The following is a 21211-nucleotide window of genomic DNA, read 5'->3' as shown; positions in this document are numbered from 1 at the left end:
AGGCGAGATCCACTTTTCAGGTACATCATTTACAGGGGGTTCAATAGCTAATAATCAGATTTTATTAACTCTTTCTTGGTGGTGGTTAAAAAAATCATTATTTCTAGTTATAATGTGTTATCTTTATTCTATGGGTCATCAGGATTATGGCAATACCCCATTTATATAGATGTTTTAAGGTTAACTTGTTTTGCAGAATATAGAAGTCATTTTGTGAGAAATTCACTTGTTTTTGCATCGCCAAGTAACAAATGTAACATTTTTTTGTTTACAGAGCTGTTTTAGAGCTTATTTTTTTGTGCGACAAGCTGTACTTTATCTTGGTATCATGTTGGGGTAAATGTGGAAATGTAATAATTTTTGTGAAGTTTTTTGGTGAACGGCGTTCACGGTACGGGTTCAGTGACAATTGTACGGATTGTTACGGATATTTGATTATTGCATGGGATGGGGACTTTCATTCTTTTTTAATTCTTTTTTTAATTACACTTTTTTTTCCATTTGATCACTTGTTCATTGTAATATACTGCAATACCAATGTACATTTTGCATAGGCTGACAGCTGCACTGTTAGATTGTGCTGTAAGCACAATCCTAACAGACTGCTACTGAAGGCAGCCCTTGGGTCTTTATTGGACCTCAAGGTTGCCATGGCAATGATCGGCACCTCTGTGCCCTGGGAAAGGGAAATTTGACTCTTCTCACTTAATTTTCACATGAGATCTGTCAAGTTTAGTGGAGGCTGAGGTAGTGTCACTTCAGATGCCCCTATCTCCTGTTCTATAGTACCTAGAAGATGATGAACTCCGGCAGACCTGAGCGGAGATGCGACACATGCCGGATATCGGGCACAGGATCAACGTGAATCGCAGCAGAGTTCATCCTCGTCGAACATTCCGGATCGGGGATTGTGCAGGGATCGGGTAAGTAAATGTGCCCCTATGTCTTTAACTGCCTATATCTCTGGTTCTGTATCTCAAAGCCATAAACCTCATTTGAGCTAATAGATGAGATCCTTATGTTTAATATGTCACAAAAAAGTACTATAGAACATAAGGGCTTCAGAAGTGACACTACCCATGCAACCACTATACTTGACACATCTCTAGCACATTCTAGAAAGGCAATTTCATATCTTATCTGTGGGGGCTAGTAGTTTAGTGGGGTAAAAGCTGGTGACAGGTTCTTTTTAACTGCAGTCTTAAGCTTGAACCACATTTGGGATTCAATTAAGTGATCATTTTTGTGTTCATAGATAAAGGTGAGTCTCTTTTTGACTGCATCTCCTAAAATATGCAAATCCTTGTGGGGGTTTCCCTAACTAGATATGTTTTATTTTAACCACCCTTTCAAAGATTAAACATACATGACATGTCTTTATACCTTGCTATGTGCATAAACCACAGAACCCAGAAGCTTCCATGTTCCACCTCTCCGGTCCATACGGATCATTCGCAGAATCTGCAAGAACCTCAAACTCCTAAGTGCAGAGGTGGCGAAGACATTACCCTGTGACCCTGCAGAAAGGACTGCTATTGATGCTATCAACACCATGATGTCTGCAAGGAGAGTAAATAAAAAGGGTTATATTCTTACACATATTAAACATTCCAAATGGTTTAATTGACAGAAGGGAATTTGGATGTCTCATGGCACTGCAGCCAGCAACATCAGATGCTGCCCCAAAGTTATACAGGCATACAAGGATAGGCATCTATTGCTAGAATCATGCAAAATCTTGTCCCTCACCCCCATTGTTCCATATGACTGTTTTTACTCTGTAATGTAATTATATTTACATAGGTCCCCTATTATTTGTAAAGCGCTATGGAATTTGATGGCGCTATATAAAGATTATTATTATTATTATTATTATTATTATTATTAAATCTTGTCTTCAACATATACATTTCTCTACATGTTCATCCAAGAGGAAAGTTTAAAGGGAACCTGTCATCATGAAGGTCATTTTTACACTGTGGTAGGTTCCAACAAATACCTGGCTCCCTGTCAGCAACGTGTGGTGAGTCCCGTAGGAGAGCAGTTCAAATGAGAATTGTTTGTGGCTGTGAGAAGATGACTTGTCCATTGGAACTGCCTTCCTTCCCCCAGGACTCACCACACACTGCTGGCAGCTAATGTTAAATAAACAATTATTCAGATGAATCACAAAGGCATATTGGAAACCAACATGCCATAGGCTATTGGAACCTGTCACCATGTAAAAATGACCTTCCTGATGACAGGTTCCCTTTAAGAAGTTTTCTGGGCTAAACACATTGATGTTCGATTCTAAGAATATGTCATCAGATTGTGTTGGCCCTACAAACAGGACTCCCACAGATCAACTTTTTTTCTCCTATGTAAGAGAATGGAAAAGGGAGCACTTAGATACATTTCATTCAATCTGCAATAATCTGGTCTGACCACTACACCGAGAATGGAGCTGTTCTCTTCCTGTTCCATTCTCTGTTTATTAGCTTCTGTGAAGAGCTGATATGTTGGGTCTGATCTGATTTTTAGGACCCATTTCACAAATGCCATCAATACTTTTTTTCCCGGAAAACTCCTTTAAAGAAGATTATACACTCAAACATGGCCAAAATGGGCTCACCAATGACACAGAATGGCTTGCGAGCAAACTTCAGCCGTCCTCTCCACCCTCTGTAACGGCAGCAGCAACCAGCAGCCCAAATCCGGACAAAGTATTCTACCCCAAAGACAACAATGGTAACAATTTCCTGTGAGAAGAAAAAGATTTGGATTTTAAAATTGTTTATTCAGAAACTAAAACATGGCTCCATTCTTTCAGAAATTGTATTACACTTGTCAATGGTATCTGTCTGGAATTTAAAGTGTAGCTATCAATTAAGATAATTTTTCAATATTGCGTGTGTGTGTGAACATTTTTCTAATATACTTGACCAAGAAATGCTTAGTTTGTTAAGAAACTCTCTTGTAGAGATCCATTATGAGGTCACTTATAATCTCCCTGTGTTTCTACAACCCTTCACTTTCAGCTTGATGTTTAAAAATAATGCTTATAACATACTTCTGCGGGGAGGGAGCAGAGAGGGTTAACACTCACTGCTCAGAGCTGTCAAAACAAACAGGAGAGGAAAGAGTTCAATCTTCAACCTGGTAGACAAATCAGCCTAAACAACTGAGAAGTGAAGTTAGTAATAAGGGGCACTTTGCAGCTGTTTCTTTACAAACTAAGAAATGTTTCTGAAACTAAAGTATATTAAAAAAAATGTTCACAGCACTCACCCCTAACACAATATAAAATTTTGTTTGCAATGACAGTTTCTATTAAAGCTCAGCTGTACTGAAATATAGGGTCCTAAGATGCTGATTGGTGAAGCTCTCTGGATGCTTTACTATAGTCCCAGACTGCATAACACATCACTTCACCTTATTATGGTTTATATTACACACATTATTGCTATTTTTCTTACATACCAGTATGTAGAGGGCACCCTCAGATTTCTCCTCATACTCTCTAATAGTGGAAAACACAGAAAGCACAAGACAGGAGAAGACAAGCAAGAACCTGAAAATAAAGAGAACATTGACTTACAACTATTATAATTCTGCCTCCTATGAAAAAGAATATAACTACTATAATACTGCCCCCTATGTACAAGAATATAACTACTATAATACTGCCCCCTATGTACAAGAATATAACTACTATAATACTGCCCCCTATGTACATGAATATAACTACTATAATACTGCTCCTATGTACAAGAAAATAACTAATATAATACTGCCTCCTATGTACAAAAATAACACTACTATAATACTACCGTATTTTCAAGAATCTATTTTCTACAATTTTGCCCCCTACGTATAAGAATGCAATTACTATAATATTGGCTTCTAAGTACAAGAGTATAACTACTGTTAATACTGCCCCCTATGTACAAGAATATTACTACTATAATACTGCCCCTATACACAAGGCTATAACTACTATAATACTGCTCCCTATGTACAATTAAATAACTACTGTAATACTGCTCTCTATGTACATGAATATAACTACTATAATACTGCCGCCTATGTACAAGAATATAACTACTTGAATACTGCTCTATGTACAAGAATGTAAGTGCTATAATACTTCCCCCTATGTACAAGAATATAACTTCTATAATACTGCCCCCTATGTACAAGAATATAACTACTATAATACTGCCCCCTATGTACATGAATATAACTACTATAATACTGCTCTTATGTACAAGAAAATAACTAATATAATACTGCCTCCTATGTACAAAAATAACACTACTATAATACTACCGTATTTTCAAGAATCTATTTTCTACAATTTTGCCCCCTACGTATAAGAATACAATAACTATAATATTGGCTTCTACTTACAAGAGTATAACTACTATTAATACTGCCCCCTATGTACAAGAATATTACTACTATAATACTGCCCCTATACACAAGGCTATAACTACTATAATACTGCTCCCTATGTACAATTAAATAACTACTGTAATACTGCTCTCTATGTAACTACTATAATACTGCCGCCTATGTACAAGAATATAACTACTAGAATACTGCTCTATGTACAAGAATGTAAGTGCTATAATACTGCCCCCTGTGTACAAGAATATAACTACTATAATACTGCCCCCTATGTACAGGAATATAACTACTATAATACTTCCCCCTATGTACAAGAATATAACTACTATAATACTGCCCCCTATGTACAAGAATATAACTACTATAATACTGCCCCCTATGTACAAGAATATAACTACTATAATACTGCCCCCTATGTACAAGAATATGAACAGACAAGCCAGATGAAGCGCCGTGTGCGCGAAACAGCTGTCCTATTTGTCATGTTGTGAGTCCCTGCGTCCTCCCCTCCCCATGAATTGTAACGAACACATCTTGTTTTTGTGAGTATCGCGGTGAGTGCCATTCCATTACTTGTTTTCAACATTTGGATATATCTATGCTGGGAATCTAGAGCACCACAGTTCTCCTATCAACTTCCCTCAATCCACGACTTATATGTCAAATGCTGGTAATCCCTTGCAGAGATCATGATGAAATATGGAGACCAACATTCAGTGTATTCAGCGCACACTCAGTAGTGCCACCCGTCTTCACGTTCTACATGTACACATGGTACAAGAATATGACTACTATAATACTGTCCCCTATGTACAGGAATATGACTACTATAATACTGCCCCCTATGTACAGGAATATAACTACTATCATACTGCCCCCTATGTACAAGACTATAACTCATATAATACTGCCCCTTTGTACAAAAATATAACTACTTTAATACTGCTCTCAATGTACATGAATATAACTACTATAATACTGCCCCCTATGTACAAGAATATAACTATTAATTTTTCCCCTATTATGAGGCCCCATCAGTCTCTAGAGGATATAACTACCTTTCCACACCCTATAGCTGCACCCCTACTGTGTACTGTAATGGAATCCCATTGTACAATATGTATATCTGCACGTGTTGTAAAATTTCCATAACCTCTAATTGTTCTTTAGTGTTACAGATAAAAAATTGTGTATTTTTGGGTAAGGCACATTTTAGGAGCACTCCTCCATATCACTTGTACACTGCAATCGTACAAAAGCATTACATATTATGTTCCTGTTCTCCTGCCTCCTACGTGACATATGAGAAACCAACACCTACAGGAATTACATGGCTTTGTTAATTGCAGAGAAGGGGGATGGTTGATGGACAGATTCCCAAGAGAGGTACCAAGGTACAGCACAGCAAACACAGAACAATTATTGGGGAGAGAGTGAAGGGATCCTTTTTCCTCACTCCCGGGGGTCATCTCAAATTTAGAGAAGAGAGCAATATCCAGTTAATAACTTGACTTCAGCACTTCCTTGTGGTTTTTCTACAGTCAGCACCTTGGTTAACTACACCCGGCAAATGTCCCAGGAGTAATACACACCCATTGTATTCGTACTTGCCCTGGAGACATTTATAACATCCCGTTATTCTGAGATAATATAACTAGATAATGAGATGGAAAATTAAGCTGTGGTTTTAGTAAAAACACACATTTTATAAATTTATCAGGAAGCTCTAGAAGCCGCAAGCCAAGACTGTCATCACAGGGACCGGCTAACATAATACGAGATAGTTATGAGATGGTGCCCCTGGATGATATTATATATATAAGTGAAGGGGGTGACAGCTGAGGAACCTTTACAGCACAGTCTTCACTGGTATCAAACATAAGTACCATAAGCCAGATTTAGACTTGCAAAATAGGAAAAATATATTTTACACCAATTAAAATATCCCTGTTGGTCGCACTAAAGCACAGCACAAACAGATCTGCTCTATCCATACAGTTACACACACAGCTCTGCACCATCCATACAGTAACACACACAGCTCTGCTTCATCCATACAGTTACACACACAGCTCTGCTTCATCCATACAGTTACACACACAGCTCTGCATCATCCATACAGTTACACACACAGCTGAGCTATACACACAGAACCCCCCACACTTCCCCCCTTCCCCATCTTCTTACCCTGTCCCAGGTCAGCATGAAGCACGTGATCAGTCACATGATTTTGACATCACCACAGGTCCTGTAGGACACTCAGGAGAGAGCAGTCAGTGCAGAGGCTCTCCTCTCTGGGAGATCGGGTGCAGCTCTATATCAGGGCATCACCCGATCTGCCTTACAGTGGTCAAGAATGTACGGCAGTGCTGGATCCTCGTGACCTTCGGTCTATACGCAGGCACTTTTTAGCAAGATTTTTTCTTGCTAAAAAGTACATCTTATAGTCCAAAAAGTACAGTATATAGATCACTGCCACCTAAAAAGTGCACGCACACATATTCTATGGAACTCTGTGCTGCTGGAGACCATATGCTCTCTTCTGTTTCTTCAGTCCTTGGATTCCCACGCTTCCACCCTTTCTTCTACTCTATTGTAACACTGTGATATGGAGCCTTGCCCTAATGTTACAACATAATTGTCTGGGTCATTGTCCACAGTAGGGGATTATATAGTATATATAGGCGTTTTGGGTGCAAGCCTCCTACGGGGACCTTGGCCACCCAAACCACTCATCAAATTCTATACTGAGAAGGACCTTCACCCAAGAAATCCGCCTCAAACATCTGTTCATGCTCTCAATAGACATGTACACAAGAGACATTTCAGGACCTTTGGAGGATCTTCAAAGACAGCGAGACAGTGTTATATTCTGCAAAGCTTGATCACAGAGGCTCATTATCTTAATTTTAAAAGTTGATTTTAGAAGGAAGGAGGCCATGGATAACAAACATAAGAAAATTATATTAACTGTCCCTGGTTTAACATGATGGATTTTAATGTTATATTTACTTAAATTGCTGGCTGCTCTTACAATAGCAAATATTCACTTTGGTGTCTCCAATATTACATCATCTAACGTTGTGATGACCTGCTGACCAGACTTCTCTATCCATAGTCAGCCCTAGGCCGGAAAATTTAGCAACTTTCCATTTTATTCTATTTCTTATGCTCTTGTGTATATTCAGATATTGAAAACTGGTACTGACCTAATACTTGTCATGGCGGTTTGCACTCATGTTCTCTACATCAGGATTTCGGAACAAGACCTCCAACATCATGCCCACAGGAACGTGTCTGCCCACATCTAATTCAAAAGAGGCCTCAGCATACAATTGTCCTCTGCTTGTATTGAGAAGGTCTGTGCCTTTGAATATGTAGCCCCATAACTCTGCCCACCTGCCGCTCAAAAAACCTTTCTCTTTCCCTTGATGGCTGAAGAATCTCTGGTGCCAGACTATGAATAACACAATGGCGCACATTAATTAATGTGTGGCGCAAGGCTATTTTCTGCCACCAGATTTTAGCTGTGTTAATGTATTTGGCGCACCCTATGAAGAACAAATGAACGTCAGAAATGACAAAGCACACTCATGAAGGGGTTTAAGGGAACCTGTCACCAGGAGACCCATTTCAGCACCCCCCAGTCTCCACAGAACATAGTACATACACTGCCAAAGAGTTTTTGTATAAAAAATTTGGTGTATGTACTTTGCTCTGTGGGGACTGGGGGGTGCTAAAAATGGATCTCCTAGTGACAAGTTCCCTTTAAGAAGTTGGTAGACTTGCTTTTGGTGGTCTTATTGTGCACCAAAAAAGTGTCAGGAAACAAGAAGTGCAGGAGAAGTATCGGGATGCAAAAGCTGTGCCCAAATTGAGTGACCAAAAAACCCAGAAAAAAAATCTTTTGCCACTGACACCTAATAAATCTGGAGCAGAATGGATTTGGGCACAAGAAAAGACACGTACTATGCAGAGAAAATGCCCCCAAAATGTTACTGACCCAAGAACCAGACATATACAGAAAATGTCACTCATAAAATCAATCCAATCAAAACAATTACCCAGAATTCCAGAAAAATCATTCCTTTATGGAGGAAAATTAAATGGACCAATTGTAGTGCACAATTTTACCCAAATATGTAGCAGAGGTAAAGTAAATTGAATTATTGAATATTGTAAAATAGCAGTTTGATTTCACAGAATGGGGGGGGATGTATAAACGCACTTGTACCACAATTCTGGTGGTTTTGCGCCTAAAACACTGTCTAAAATGTCTTGCACCACAGTTATCAAGGCTTTTAGACAATTTTTTGTCAGCTTTCCAACTTGTCTGAATAAGGGGCGTGACCTTTGGGGGGAATGGGCGTGGCCTCACTAGAAAGGAGTGTGGCTTGTGGGAAATCGTCCATGCGCCCAAAATTCTGGCGCACAGTTTAGACAAACTAAAAGTAGGTCTAAAGTAGGAACCGACAGTCTTATCCTGCACCAGGATTCATCATCACAGTGATAAATCTGGCGCAGCAAACGATAAGTGTTTTCTAGCTAGAAACTGGCGGAATCTGAGACACATTGTTAAATCCCCCCAAATGTATTAGTTTTACCAGCAGTCCTATGTGAAACCATCCATGACATATATTGCCAATTGACAAACTCAATACTGCTGCCTTTGAAACAAACTTAGCACTACTGCATCTAACACAGGCTAGCCATTGCTAGATGATACAACAGATTTTTATCTTCAACATCTGACAACCCCAGTTCTGACTATTAGATGTTCTATGTGAATAAAAGTTGAAGTTGCTGGACAGTCACGCTGGATTGTGCTTTCTTTTCCTGAAACCCAGCTCTGCTACCCGTTTTTTCCCCAATGTATAATTTGCCTCACAGTCATATTGTAGTCTAGTGCCAACAAAAGTTTTACAGGGGACATCTCCTATAACAGCACATACATGACAGTGCAGGCTGAGCTCATATGTAGCATAGTCATTCATTCTAGTGAATTCAGAGACATAGGGGCAGATTTATTAAGCTGTCTAAAAGTCAGAATATTCTTGCCAGGGGTGTAACTACAGTGGTAGCAGCCATAGTGGTTGCTATGGGGCCCACAGTGTCAGGGGGCCCCAGCTTCCAACCTGACACAAGAATGGCAAATGTGCACCTTTATATACACATTATGCTGCACATTGCACATCATAATATGTATATAACAGTGAAATAATCTACAATACACAGCTGAGTTGGGAACTCAGATAAGAAATGATGGGGGAGGAGACAGATGGACCAGGAATCTCTCATCTCTAGCTTGCTGTCTGCTTCCCCCATGTGGTCTGCTGTCACTGAAACAGATATGAGTCCTCAACCACCCTGGGATAAGAAGACTGCCTGGCGAAGGGAGGACCCCATTCAGAGGTCTGCTATGGGGCCCAGTCTCTCCTAGTTACGCCCCTGTTAGTTGCCCATAGAAACCAATTACAGCTCAGATTTTATTTTACCATTGCTCATCAATATTTTAAAGGGGAGTTGTGATTGGTTGCCATGGGCAACTAAGAATATTCTGACTTTTAGACAGCTTGATAAATCTGGCCCATGATGTACAACCTGCCTCAAGCCTCCCATCTCACTAATGAACATATAGTCTAAACTCTACCATATAGGTGGAGGACATAGGAATCTGGCGAGTCGATCGATGGCAAAGGCACCATCCGCATGGGCATAAGGTAGTTGAGACAAATATGTTGGGAGATTGCTCACAAATATGGATGAAAAACAAGAGGATAAACACAAATCAGTTGCAATAAAACTGCATTTCATTTACTTAAAGCTTTTAACTGATGAAATTGGACCCGGCAGCATCAGGAGGAGCTGGATTCAGGTCCATTTATGCTGACATGATGTTTTTTCTTCATCCTTGGCAAGCAGACTAAGTGATGTCTTAGGTTTAACCCACTCATTGCCAGAGCACTGACAATAGTTCATAGTACAATAAAAAGCTACAAGTACAAGTAATGACTTAATTTCTCAACATCTGAAGACACAGCAGAGGCTGAAAACCTGTAGAGATCTAATAGTTTACAACTGTTCCATCTGTATTCAGTCTAGATATAAAATGTAAGTTAAACACCTCTGCAACACAATCAATCATAGATGTCAGTGAATAAAACTATTCTGGTTTGTATCCTAAAACTGAAACCCTTCACACAGCAGATGTAGCCCCACTCTTATCTATAGGATGTGTCTAATATTGCTTCATGAGGGTAAATGTGGCTGAGCAATATCATATGTGGCCTATGGACAGCAACTGTTCTATATGATGTCTTATTTGATTCAGGCATGTAAATGAACATGTAAGTTATGCAGTATGGGGCAGATTTATCAGGGCTTGTACGCCTAAAATCTGGCACCTGACACCTTAGACTGTGTCAGTATCAGGTGTCAGATTCAGGTGTCAGTGTTAGGCATCAAACGTGCCATCATGTGACCTATGACTGACTTCTGATCATGTCCTAAAATGAACACTGTACTCAGCACCACATTTACACATAAGCACATCACATTTCCAAAGTTTCAAAATTCAGTGTTAATGACTTTGAACCACAAGAAATATTGTAAATCTGAAAGCAAACTTGAATCTGAAATTGCTCCTGATGTAATATTTTGCCTTTCAAGATCATGTTCCAGACGTAGAATAAAAGATAGGCAGAACCTGTATCTTCAAATATGCAAAATCTGGCCTCGTCTCTATTTATTTGGGTGATCTAATCTGTGGTCTGTATTTTTTAGGGGATCTCACGAAATCTAACGTCAGGATCAAGGATTGTAAACCAAGGAAGTTCACTTACAGGATGGTGTGTGCTCCCTCCACTCTTCTTTAAGCTATCTATGCCAATGTTTTTAAGAAAAAAAGGTTTTAAAAATTATGCAAATGGGTCTGAGGAGCTACTTTGTTTTTCAATACTTGATGCTTTTGGTAGATGTCCTTTAAGTATTCCGTCCTAAATAAATAGTTTGTGAATATGGTGATTTTGTCTACCACTTAATCTTCTTAACGTTACTTTGGCCTCATGATCCCAATCAGGGATAGCTTGGAAACAAATTGTGCAAATAAAATTTACGGTATATTTGCAAACGGCGCATCTCCTTCCATTTAATCCTTTTGTGTTTTCCTTCTTTGGTTATATGCACATGACCATATTTGGGGGCTGTGATCTATCCACACAAATTGCGGCTAGCTCACGGCCCCCATTGAGGTCTAATGTACAGTAGGTGAGGTGCGATGAGGCAGTGAAAGTGGCAGGCACCCAGACACCAAATGATAGAGCTGATCGTATTCCTTTGACTAACAATTTTGATGTTCACCGGCAACGTGAGCAGAGCCCACCCATGTCCTACTAACCAAAGGTAGACGGTCCATTGTTCATGTCCTGTATACTGCACATTGTTGTATGAATCAGGCCTTGGAAGTTGACAACTATGTGTAATAGCACCTCTCTCCTTACATCAGACATGACTAAGAAATGGATAGAGCGCACAGCTAAAAAGATGACTCTATGAATTATAGTGAGTGGCCTATAATAGCTAACCAACCCACTACATCCATTTAAAGCAAAGAAAACAGTAAATCCTACAGTCTAATGTACTACCACTGGGACCAAAAAATCCATATAAAGGGCATAGAGTACAAGTGCTCTGCTTTTAGCATGACATATAGTAACTTCTGAGCCCCAACATCCTTCCATCACTATCCATATCCGGGAATTTACAAGCTGCAGCCTGGTCCCCTAACCCAGCCTCTCCTCTGACATCTGACCCTCTGCACAATTTCTTAGGCCACTTAAGTTGCAGATACATCTACACCACCCAGGAAATAATGAATAATTTTCACAGGTTTAATGCCAGCACTCGTGATAAATGGCAGAGGAGCCTGGCAATGTCTTCTTCATGGCAGTGGAGTTCATTTGCAGCCGCTGAATACCAGGCCTCCTCTGCTTGCTGTAACCTAGTTAAAAAGCAAATGAAAAATCAATTGAGGAGAATTTGGGGACATCTGGAGTTTAATGCTGACAGATTGCGGGGGGGTTCTGTACTTGGTTTCTCTAATTGGTGCAGTGATTAGCTGTGGTGAGATGTATGGGGGGACTGCTACAGTCATTTAAAATACAGCAGATGCTAATTAAAGGGAATTTCCCTTAAAATTAGGGTTTGTATTAGCATTTATCCCCATTCATAGGACTGCCAGGACGCTACCAATAATTAGAACAAGGCATCTCAATACAGAGCAGCTCTGGTGGACCCCCCACAATAAGACATTTACCCTAAAACCTGTGGATAGGAGATAAATGTATATTGTCAATAGTGAAAAGGTAACTAGGTCAGGGGCTATGGAAAACAGGCATTTTTTATAGAAAAAAAAACATATTAAGCCATTTTATTAGGTTTCTCTTCTTGATAGTCTTTCTTTCCAAATAGTATGTTGGTAGATCTTGCTGTGGTTACAGTTTACAGCAAAATTCTTAATGCTGTAAGTCTCCTGGCCCTGACCTATCTGTGAGCAGCACTCTATTCAATTCTATGGGGCATCATGAGATCACGGTCACGGCAGCTCATAGGTGTAAAATGAGAATTATTCACACTATACAACAGCACTTAAATCACAGGAATAATGTGAAGGATGTAAGTGATGAAGATACCCTGTGCAAAGGGCATAACAAACCAATCTAATTTAAGGTTGCTTTCTCTACATGAACCATGTGTGCTTATTAACACTGTATGTAAAAGGAGTCACAGACTGTTTCCTCTCCATACAGGGAGGGTGTCTACTATATTCTCATGATTATCGCTCCCGATCAGTGCTGACATTTAACATGTATATGGGTGCCAACATTTCTGATATTTAAGTGGGGTCATAACAGCCAGGAGTTATTCTTCAAGTCTCCTGGGCATGTCATCTAAAGATCTTGGTTACACTCTGCCTCCAGCAGGATGTAATAGGGAACCAGAAGAGAAAGTTTAGTATTATGACATATTACTACATACTGTAATATTCTATTGCAATGTAGGTGAGTTCAGGCCATGTAGCATTTTTATACAGGTATTTTAAACCAATTTGACTCCATTCATCACAACCCTAAAGGCAAACACTTTCATAAATGTTTTGATAGCAGACAAATAAATGTGGACTGCTCCAAAATAACAGCCTTATTCACTCCAGAGTCAGCAGTGCAGAAACTAATTCATGGTAAAAGTAACGATAGACTGGTAAAGGAAGGAAAGGAAGTTTTAAAAATGGATCCAGCTACATAAAAGTTTGTCACTATGAAAAACATGATAATGAACCATGGACAATTCCCAGCCGCCCAGCAGCCACCACCTCAAGAATGATTTATAAATTAATGTCACCGTCACTGGGTTCCTGTACAGAATATATTGTAACAATTGAGGATATGATTTTGCATAGTCAATGGGGAACAAAGACAACAAATGTCCAAGATAAATAGGCATGTGAATAAGATCAGAGGCCAAATTTGCAACTCTGACACCACAGAAGATTCATAAATACCAGCCAAAATATGTAGCTTCTTAGGAGACCCCCTCAAGCCTGTAGTTGTGCACCCATAAAATTACCACCCTTTAAAGGGGTGCATGGTGGAACCAACCCAGGGGGAAGGCAGCTGGAACTTTATTATATGTCAGGGTTAGTGGTGTAGGGCAAGTTTATGATTACTGGGTTATTGGTTTAAGATTAGAATCTTAGGGTTAGAAGACTAAGGTCAGCAGCTCAGCTGTTTTCAAACTTTCCATTTGAACCACAGGGACCGATCGCGTATTCATTTCCATGGAAACTCATGTGATCAGTAACAACTGGTATAGATATGTCATTGTGTTTGCACCAGAAAAAGTGCATTTGGAGCTTGTATGTGTATTTAAGAACTGTTTATGCCACTTTTGTGTTGTGGTTGCACTTTGTCCAACAGACAAAGAAAAGTGTGCACCTAAAGAGGCATATCAGTGTTTAGCCGGAGTTTGTGCCACTTTCTTACCTCCCAACCGCACTGGAATTGGCGGGACAGTCCTGGTTTGCAACTGCTGTCATGGGAGTTGGGATATTGTCCCTGGCTGCCCCTCTCCCCCAATATCTCCTGCCTCCTCCTGGTCCCGTACATTAGAGCTGAGGAGCAGCTGAAGCAGCAGGCTTCTCATGGCCAGGAGGAGGCAGGATCATCCCCCCTCCTCCCCCGAGGTACTGTCTGAGCCAGGGAGAAGAGGAAGGGACTGCTGCGGCAAAATGAGGTAAGGTAAGAAACAGAGGGTTTTTTTTAGTTTAATACACACAGGTGCAACACTATTGGATTACCTGGTGCAACCTGCACATGAGTGAGACAAACTGCACAAAGGCAGCTTGCACCACTTTTGTTATATTTGGAACACGTATTACAAACGCGGTGCTAGCGTAGAGGGGCGGGCCTCTTTTACTGATTGTTTGCATATCCCTAGAAATGCATATGCAATTAGGCCAAGTTCTGCCCTCGTACACTATCATGGTGTTGCATCGGGTATAGTGCAGCATGCTCCACAAATTGTCATGTGCGCCACAATTGTGTCACATGCACTAGAAATGTGTCTTGGCCACCTCTTCAATACATGTGCAAGCAGTTTGCACTGAAAAAATATGTGCAAAATCCGACAGAAAACTGGCACAGGGGCCAGTGTAAATGTAGGACATTAGATACCAAAATGACCTAAACAAAAGTGAATTCATTAATAATGTTCATTTTAAGTTAATTTGAAAATGTAAAAAAATATACTATAGATTACAAATAAAACCTTTTTTCTAGGTGCATTTGTGCAACTATGCCAGGTCTGTTGGTTTTGTCTGTTGCAGTGCTCCTAAATGTATCTTTCCAAGACAGATGTTTTCTTTGTTCTGTGACTTTTTAGGTGAAAAACCAAGTGTAAAATATTACGCTCATACAAACACACATTTATATGCTTATATACATAAACATACCATTCTTCACTCATACACACATTTCTATACACATTTATACATTGCAAACAAATTTACATACATATAGAGGCTATACATATATCATATATACACATATACAATACCATATACAGACGTACAGCAAATATATATACAAATACAGTATATGCACACCATGCAGCATATACACATAACAGATACACACACACATATACAGCATATATACATCACCTATATGTTATATACATACTATGCTGTATAATGTGCAGCATAATATGTATATAATGGTGCACATCCTCCATTCTTTAGGGCCCTTGACACTGTGGGCCCCATGGTGGCTTCCTTGGCTGCTACCAATGTAGTTACACCACTGGATGAAATGTTTGAACAAAGAGTACATGAATATATATATATATATATATATATATATATATATATAATAAAAAAAGAGAGGTGCTGTAATAATTTAAATCTTTATACATAGACAAGAAAAGCACATTGATAAACAATAAATGATAAATGATAAATAAATAATATATAGTGTGTGACCAAATGGTAGAATGCCCTCAAATATATGAATAGTTGAGAATAAGAAAAAAATATAGTAAATATTATCAAATATAATCTTATTCAGCACTGCATATTGCACCATCAATCAAATGAAAACACAGTTTAAAACTCAGAGGGGTGCACAGCAATATAGACCAGCAAAAAAAGAATTCAGTCAGTAAAGATTACATTACTTGATAGTGCAAGGTGTTGTGAGTGTTAAGGAATTTGGGTATTACAGAACTAAGTGGAATTATGCCACCCCCTACACCCCTCAGCTGACTCATCTTAGGGTGCGGTCACACGTCGCATTCACTCAATTCCACAGCTGTGGAGAGGAGATTTGCCTAATCACATTGCGTTAACATTGTGTTAGGATGAATTCACACGTTGCAGTTCAAAGTGCGTCATAACAAGTTTTGCGGTGGTTCAACAATTTAACAACTGAAGACATGAACTGAACAGGTGAATCACATTTATAGAACAGGATTCCCTTTCAAAATAAAATTCATCTGTTCAGTTAAAGAGGACCTGTCACCCTGGAAAACCCACCCACCAAATGTGCCCCCCATAATCCTCCCCCCAGCCCCTTTATTCCTAGCCAATTTTATTTTAAATTTATGTGCAGTAAATTCATTTTAACTGATCCAACCTCTTACTAAATAAGAGGTCGGATCGAGTATCTGGTGTGCTGGCAGTCGACCTTATTCATTAGGGGGCGTGCCGATACACCCCCAGCACGCCCATGCCAGTGGTCACATTGTAGGAGAAGCCGGCAGCATCGGCAGCCGGCAATGTGAGTTCAGGCTGCGGCCGAAGCCAGTGTTAGTGCGGTGCGGCCACACTGTGGAGAGCTGTCAGCGATGCGATGCTGACGGCTTCTCCTACAATGTGACTGCCGGCGGGGGCGTGCTGGTGGTGTGTCAGCATGCCCCCTAATGAATAAGGCCGATTTCCAGCACACCAGATACACGATCCGACCTCTTAGAGTAAGAGGTCGGATCGGTTTAAATGAATTTACTGCACATAAATTTAAAATAAAAATGGCTAGGAAGAAAGGGGCTGGGGGGAGGATTATGGGGGGCACGTTTTCCAGGGTGACAGGTCCTCTTTAATGTCTTTCACCAGTTAAAGAAACTACACCTAAAACCACATAAAAACTGATTATGATACAGTTTTAACTGCAATATATGAACGCACCCTTAATATTGGGGGAGATGTATTATGGCAGTTAAAGGAAACCTACCATTTCAAATGGTCGGTGTAAGCTGTAAACACTGAGCACCAGCTCAGGGTGAGCTGGTGCCGGTGCTTAGTTTTGTTAGTGTTAAAACTGCGGTATCGCGGTTTTAACACTTTTTAAACTTTATAGCAGAAGCTGCTTCGGCGCCTGCGGCATTTCCTATGTAGGCACGCGCACGATCGTGCGCACGCAGCGCCGAAGCAGTTTCTGCTATAAAGTTTAAAAAGTGTTAAAACCGCAATACCGCGGTTTTAACACTAACGAAACTAAGCACCGGCACCAGCTCACCCTGAGCTGGTGCTCAGTGTTTACAGCTTACACCGACCATTTGAAATGGTAGGTTTCCTTTAAGTCATTTTTCTGGCATTGGGACTGGCATTTTTGTTGTCTTTATGGCATATTTATTACGTTCTAGTGCCAGAAAAAACAGAGTTTATGACTCCCTAGAATTGGGGGGGAAGTTTTGTCCAGGGTGGCAATTTTGTGAAGTAGGGAATTCAAGGTGATTTAAATGGAATTTGTCATCAGGAGTCCTTTTCTGGCTCCCCGATGTCCCCATAGAGAATAGTGCACATCTCATTGCCAAAGAGATTTCATAGTAAAACTATTATTTTCCAAAAAAAGAGTTAGATGAAAGTTTACGTTCTTGTATGCAGAGCGGTGTCCCTAGTCACTTGGGAGTGGCCATTTTGGAGTGGGGCAGACATGTCCTGATGTCCTCAGGGGGTAAGTGACAGAAGGGGAGGAGATATAGGAGTTTTTTTTTTCTTTAGTTAAAATCGATGCATGACGGAGCGATTTCCTGAGGGGCGGAACCACTCCTTACATACCACTCCCATGGGACTGGGACAGTTCTGCATACAGAGGAGGTAAACTTCCATCCAACTTATGTTTTTTTCATAAAAAGCTCTTTTACTATAAAAACTTTTTGGGAATGTGTATACTATTCTCTATGGTGACATGGGGGAGCCCTCATTTAGCGCAAACATATATAACCATGCCCTATGTGAGTCCTGTCTTAGTACAATCCCTTCCATGACCTGACTGCAGGTCCAGACTACACACATGGCTTATTTGTAATTGCAAGTACGGGTTCACAAACCATTTGGAAGATTTTTATTAAGACAATTAGGACAATATGATGCATTGGAGCACTATCATATTACTGTATATTGCAACCAGTGTTAATGCAGTGACCCAGAGGGGCCACTTTGGTATGTTTTAGGGTTTTCCTGTACTTTTGATGGCAGGTGTTATATTTGCACTTTGTTGTTTTACAGGATTACCCAAAAGCACCTATTTTCAGATTGATATTCTTTTATACTACCTATACTGTCTTGACATTGTGATAAAAATGTGATTGCTACAGTTATGTAATAGCTGATGGGTCACTGTTGGGATCTTCTCTCCTCTGTCACTCAGAATATTCTGGAACCCTCCGGAAGTCCCTTTGTGAAATTCTTACATTGTGAATTTACACAGGGGTCCCTGGTGTTTGGCTGGGGAGACCCTGTGCAAGGTCAATACCCCCATAGGAGGTGTTTAGTTTTCCCTGGGCCTACTCAGTTAGAGTGTGGTGGGCTAGAGTTCAGCCAGGGCAGAGGCCTGCTTCTGCTCTCTCCATCTATGACCTACCTTAAGCAGCTGCCCTGGTGGCTAGAGTCGAAGACTCAGGTTGGTTATTTTGATCCAAAGCATACTACACACACTTTTGAGCCAAGCTCCGCAACTAGGAGGAAATTTTAGTATTTTTCTTTACGACATTCCTGCAGTTATTTGTCAGAGAAGATAACATTCAGTGAAGGCCTTCTCTGTCGAGTATTGTTGCCTTTAATGGGTTCCCCAGTGCAATATGCTTAAGAAGACGGATCCGGTAATCGAGTTGAACCACCTCACAACCCATGGTAAGCCAAGCTGTGGAAGTCCCCTGGATTGCAGTAAAGTAATTGAGCTAGGAGCCTCCATTTTTCCTACTCTGCACAAGAGACTGTTCCCTTAATCCTTGCCATCCCAAGCGAGAGAGAGAGAGTGAAGAGGTTTACTGGAGAATCTATCCGCTATACACTGCCAACCAACTGTTATATGGCAAATGACTGTGATAGTTTTCTGGCACTTCATTCAGTATAAAGTATCTGGTTCACCTGAACTTTGTGATAGAAGTTATTTACCCTGCACACTGCACAAAGATGTTCCGGAAGAACTAAAGGGGTCCGTGTGATACTTGGGAACTCTAGGGCTGCATACCGCCACGTGACACTACAACACCCAGCAAGCCCATCACTCCCAGGTTACTGCATTAATACCAGTTTTCAGATTCATGATAAATATTAACACACTGTCATGTTAATAGATTCCTAATTTATTAACTTGTTCTTTAAAAAGAGGAAATGTTTGAGATACGGATTATTCATGTTATTACCCAGCTGATGAATAAAGTAAATTCTCTGGGGAGAATACATAACTTATCACCATGCTTGGCAGTAACCAAATGTTTAGAAATAAATCCATCTGAAGGCTTACATGGGGCTTTTCGAGGTTACCAAATTTTGTGAAATCAATATTTGTATAAGGTAAAGATGTAAGATCCCCCTGTGACGGCTACCACTACTGGGATTGGAGGGGGCCTGCATCCGCTGTCTGCGAGAAAATGGAAAGATAATCAATTATAAATCTATATGTCTTTGAGATGTCTTTTAAAGGGAACCTGTCACCACAATCCCTATTTTGGATCCAGCACATGTTCCAAAAGCACATAAAATGACAATGCCATATGTGCTTTTGTCATGTTGTATAGGTTTGCTATAATCAATTACTGTAAGTTATCTGGATAGATGCCTGCCCCATCTGACCGCACAGAGGAAGGATGCATTGAGCATTTGAAACTCGTTGCTGTAATGGGATTTTTTAAGCTGATACGTGGAATATTGTAAACTTGTTTATGGTCCTGAAATAAAGCATGAAGAAATTTTATTTGACAAGTCTTTTGGGTGGTACTGTCCTGTTTGCTGGATCAACAAACAAGAACCTCAGTGACTGAGCAATCTTTTGTTACATAACCAGAGGGAAGAGTGGCTGGCATTTACAGGTGGGCAATGGCTGGCATTTACAGCCATTGCCCAGCTATATATATTAGCCACCACCCCCTGAATATGCCAGGCACTCTTCCCCCTGTATATGCCATCCACCCTTCGCCCTGTATATGCCAGCCACCCTTCGCCCTGTATATGCCAGCCACCCTTCGCCCTGTATATGCCAGCAATCCTTTCCCCTGTATACGCCAGCCACCCTTTCTCCTGTATATGTCAGACATGGCGCTCTATAGATGCCAGCCACTGCCCCCATCTATGCCAGCCACTGACTCCTATATATTCCTGCAACCTCCAACCCTGTATATGCCAGCCACTATCCCCCTTACACCAGCCACTATCCCCCTTACACCAGCCACTTTCCTCACAATAATACCAGCCAGTGCCCCATAGTAATGCCAGCCACTGCCCCCACCACTAAAAGTATGCACATTGTTAGAAATATAAGAGAGAAGATGCCTGTAGATGTTTACTGAGGCCTCAGTGACTGAGCGGGAATACAAGATTGACGCTCAGTTACTGATGGAAGCTAGATGAGACGCCGGAGGATCCACAAATTCCTCACGGCCTAGCAACTTGCTGGGCAACACAAAGCATGAACGTTGAGAGTGGAGATGAGGCAACTCGTCCTCAGCACTCCCGGCGCATGTCAGAGCGCCGAAAAAGGCTTTCTGTGGTGAGCTGACATCATGGATGAGCGGCAGCTAGGAAATAGACGTCTCTCCCTTGCTTCCTAGCTGCTTCCCATTCGTGAAAGGAGGGAATTGTGGGCGTGGGCTGGTTCCAAGATCCAGGAGGAGACATTCGTTTGAACTTGAATTCCACCCAACCCCTCCACCACCCAGGAGTCAGAGGGCCAGTAACCTCCACCCACAAACATAAGAAAAGCACATATGCAATTCATATGTTAATTGGTTTTTGGAACATGTGCAGGGTCAAAAATGGGGGTTGTGG

At 40.7% G+C, this 21211-nt stretch overlaps 1 protein-coding gene across 6 annotated transcripts in view; it reads right to left on the bottom strand.

Annotated features, from left to right (window-relative positions):
- The window catches only part of KCNQ2 (potassium voltage-gated channel subfamily Q member 2), a 73473-nt gene that overhangs the window by 42330 nt on the left and 9932 nt on the right, over positions 1 to 21211 (bottom strand). For all 6 annotated transcript variants that reach the window (XM_072110901.1, XM_072110903.1, XM_072110904.1 and 3 more), the window contains exons 2-4: positions 3463 to 3553; positions 2615 to 2741; positions 1384 to 1559 (exon numbers count right to left, since the gene is read on the bottom strand). In XM_072110901.1, the coding sequence (XP_071967002.1) occupies positions 1384 to 1559; positions 2615 to 2741; positions 3463 to 3553 (394 nt within the window). The remainder of the gene's footprint in view (positions 1 to 1383; positions 1560 to 2614; positions 2742 to 3462; positions 3554 to 21211) is intronic.

Source organism: Engystomops pustulosus, chromosome 6 (genome assembly GCF_040894005.1).
Source record: "Engystomops pustulosus chromosome 6, aEngPut4.maternal, whole genome shotgun sequence".
NCBI lineage: Eukaryota > Metazoa > Chordata > Amphibia > Anura > Leptodactylidae > Engystomops > Engystomops pustulosus.
The sequence above is the reverse complement of the archived record's forward strand: the minus strand, read 5'-3'. Positions and strand labels throughout refer to the sequence as shown.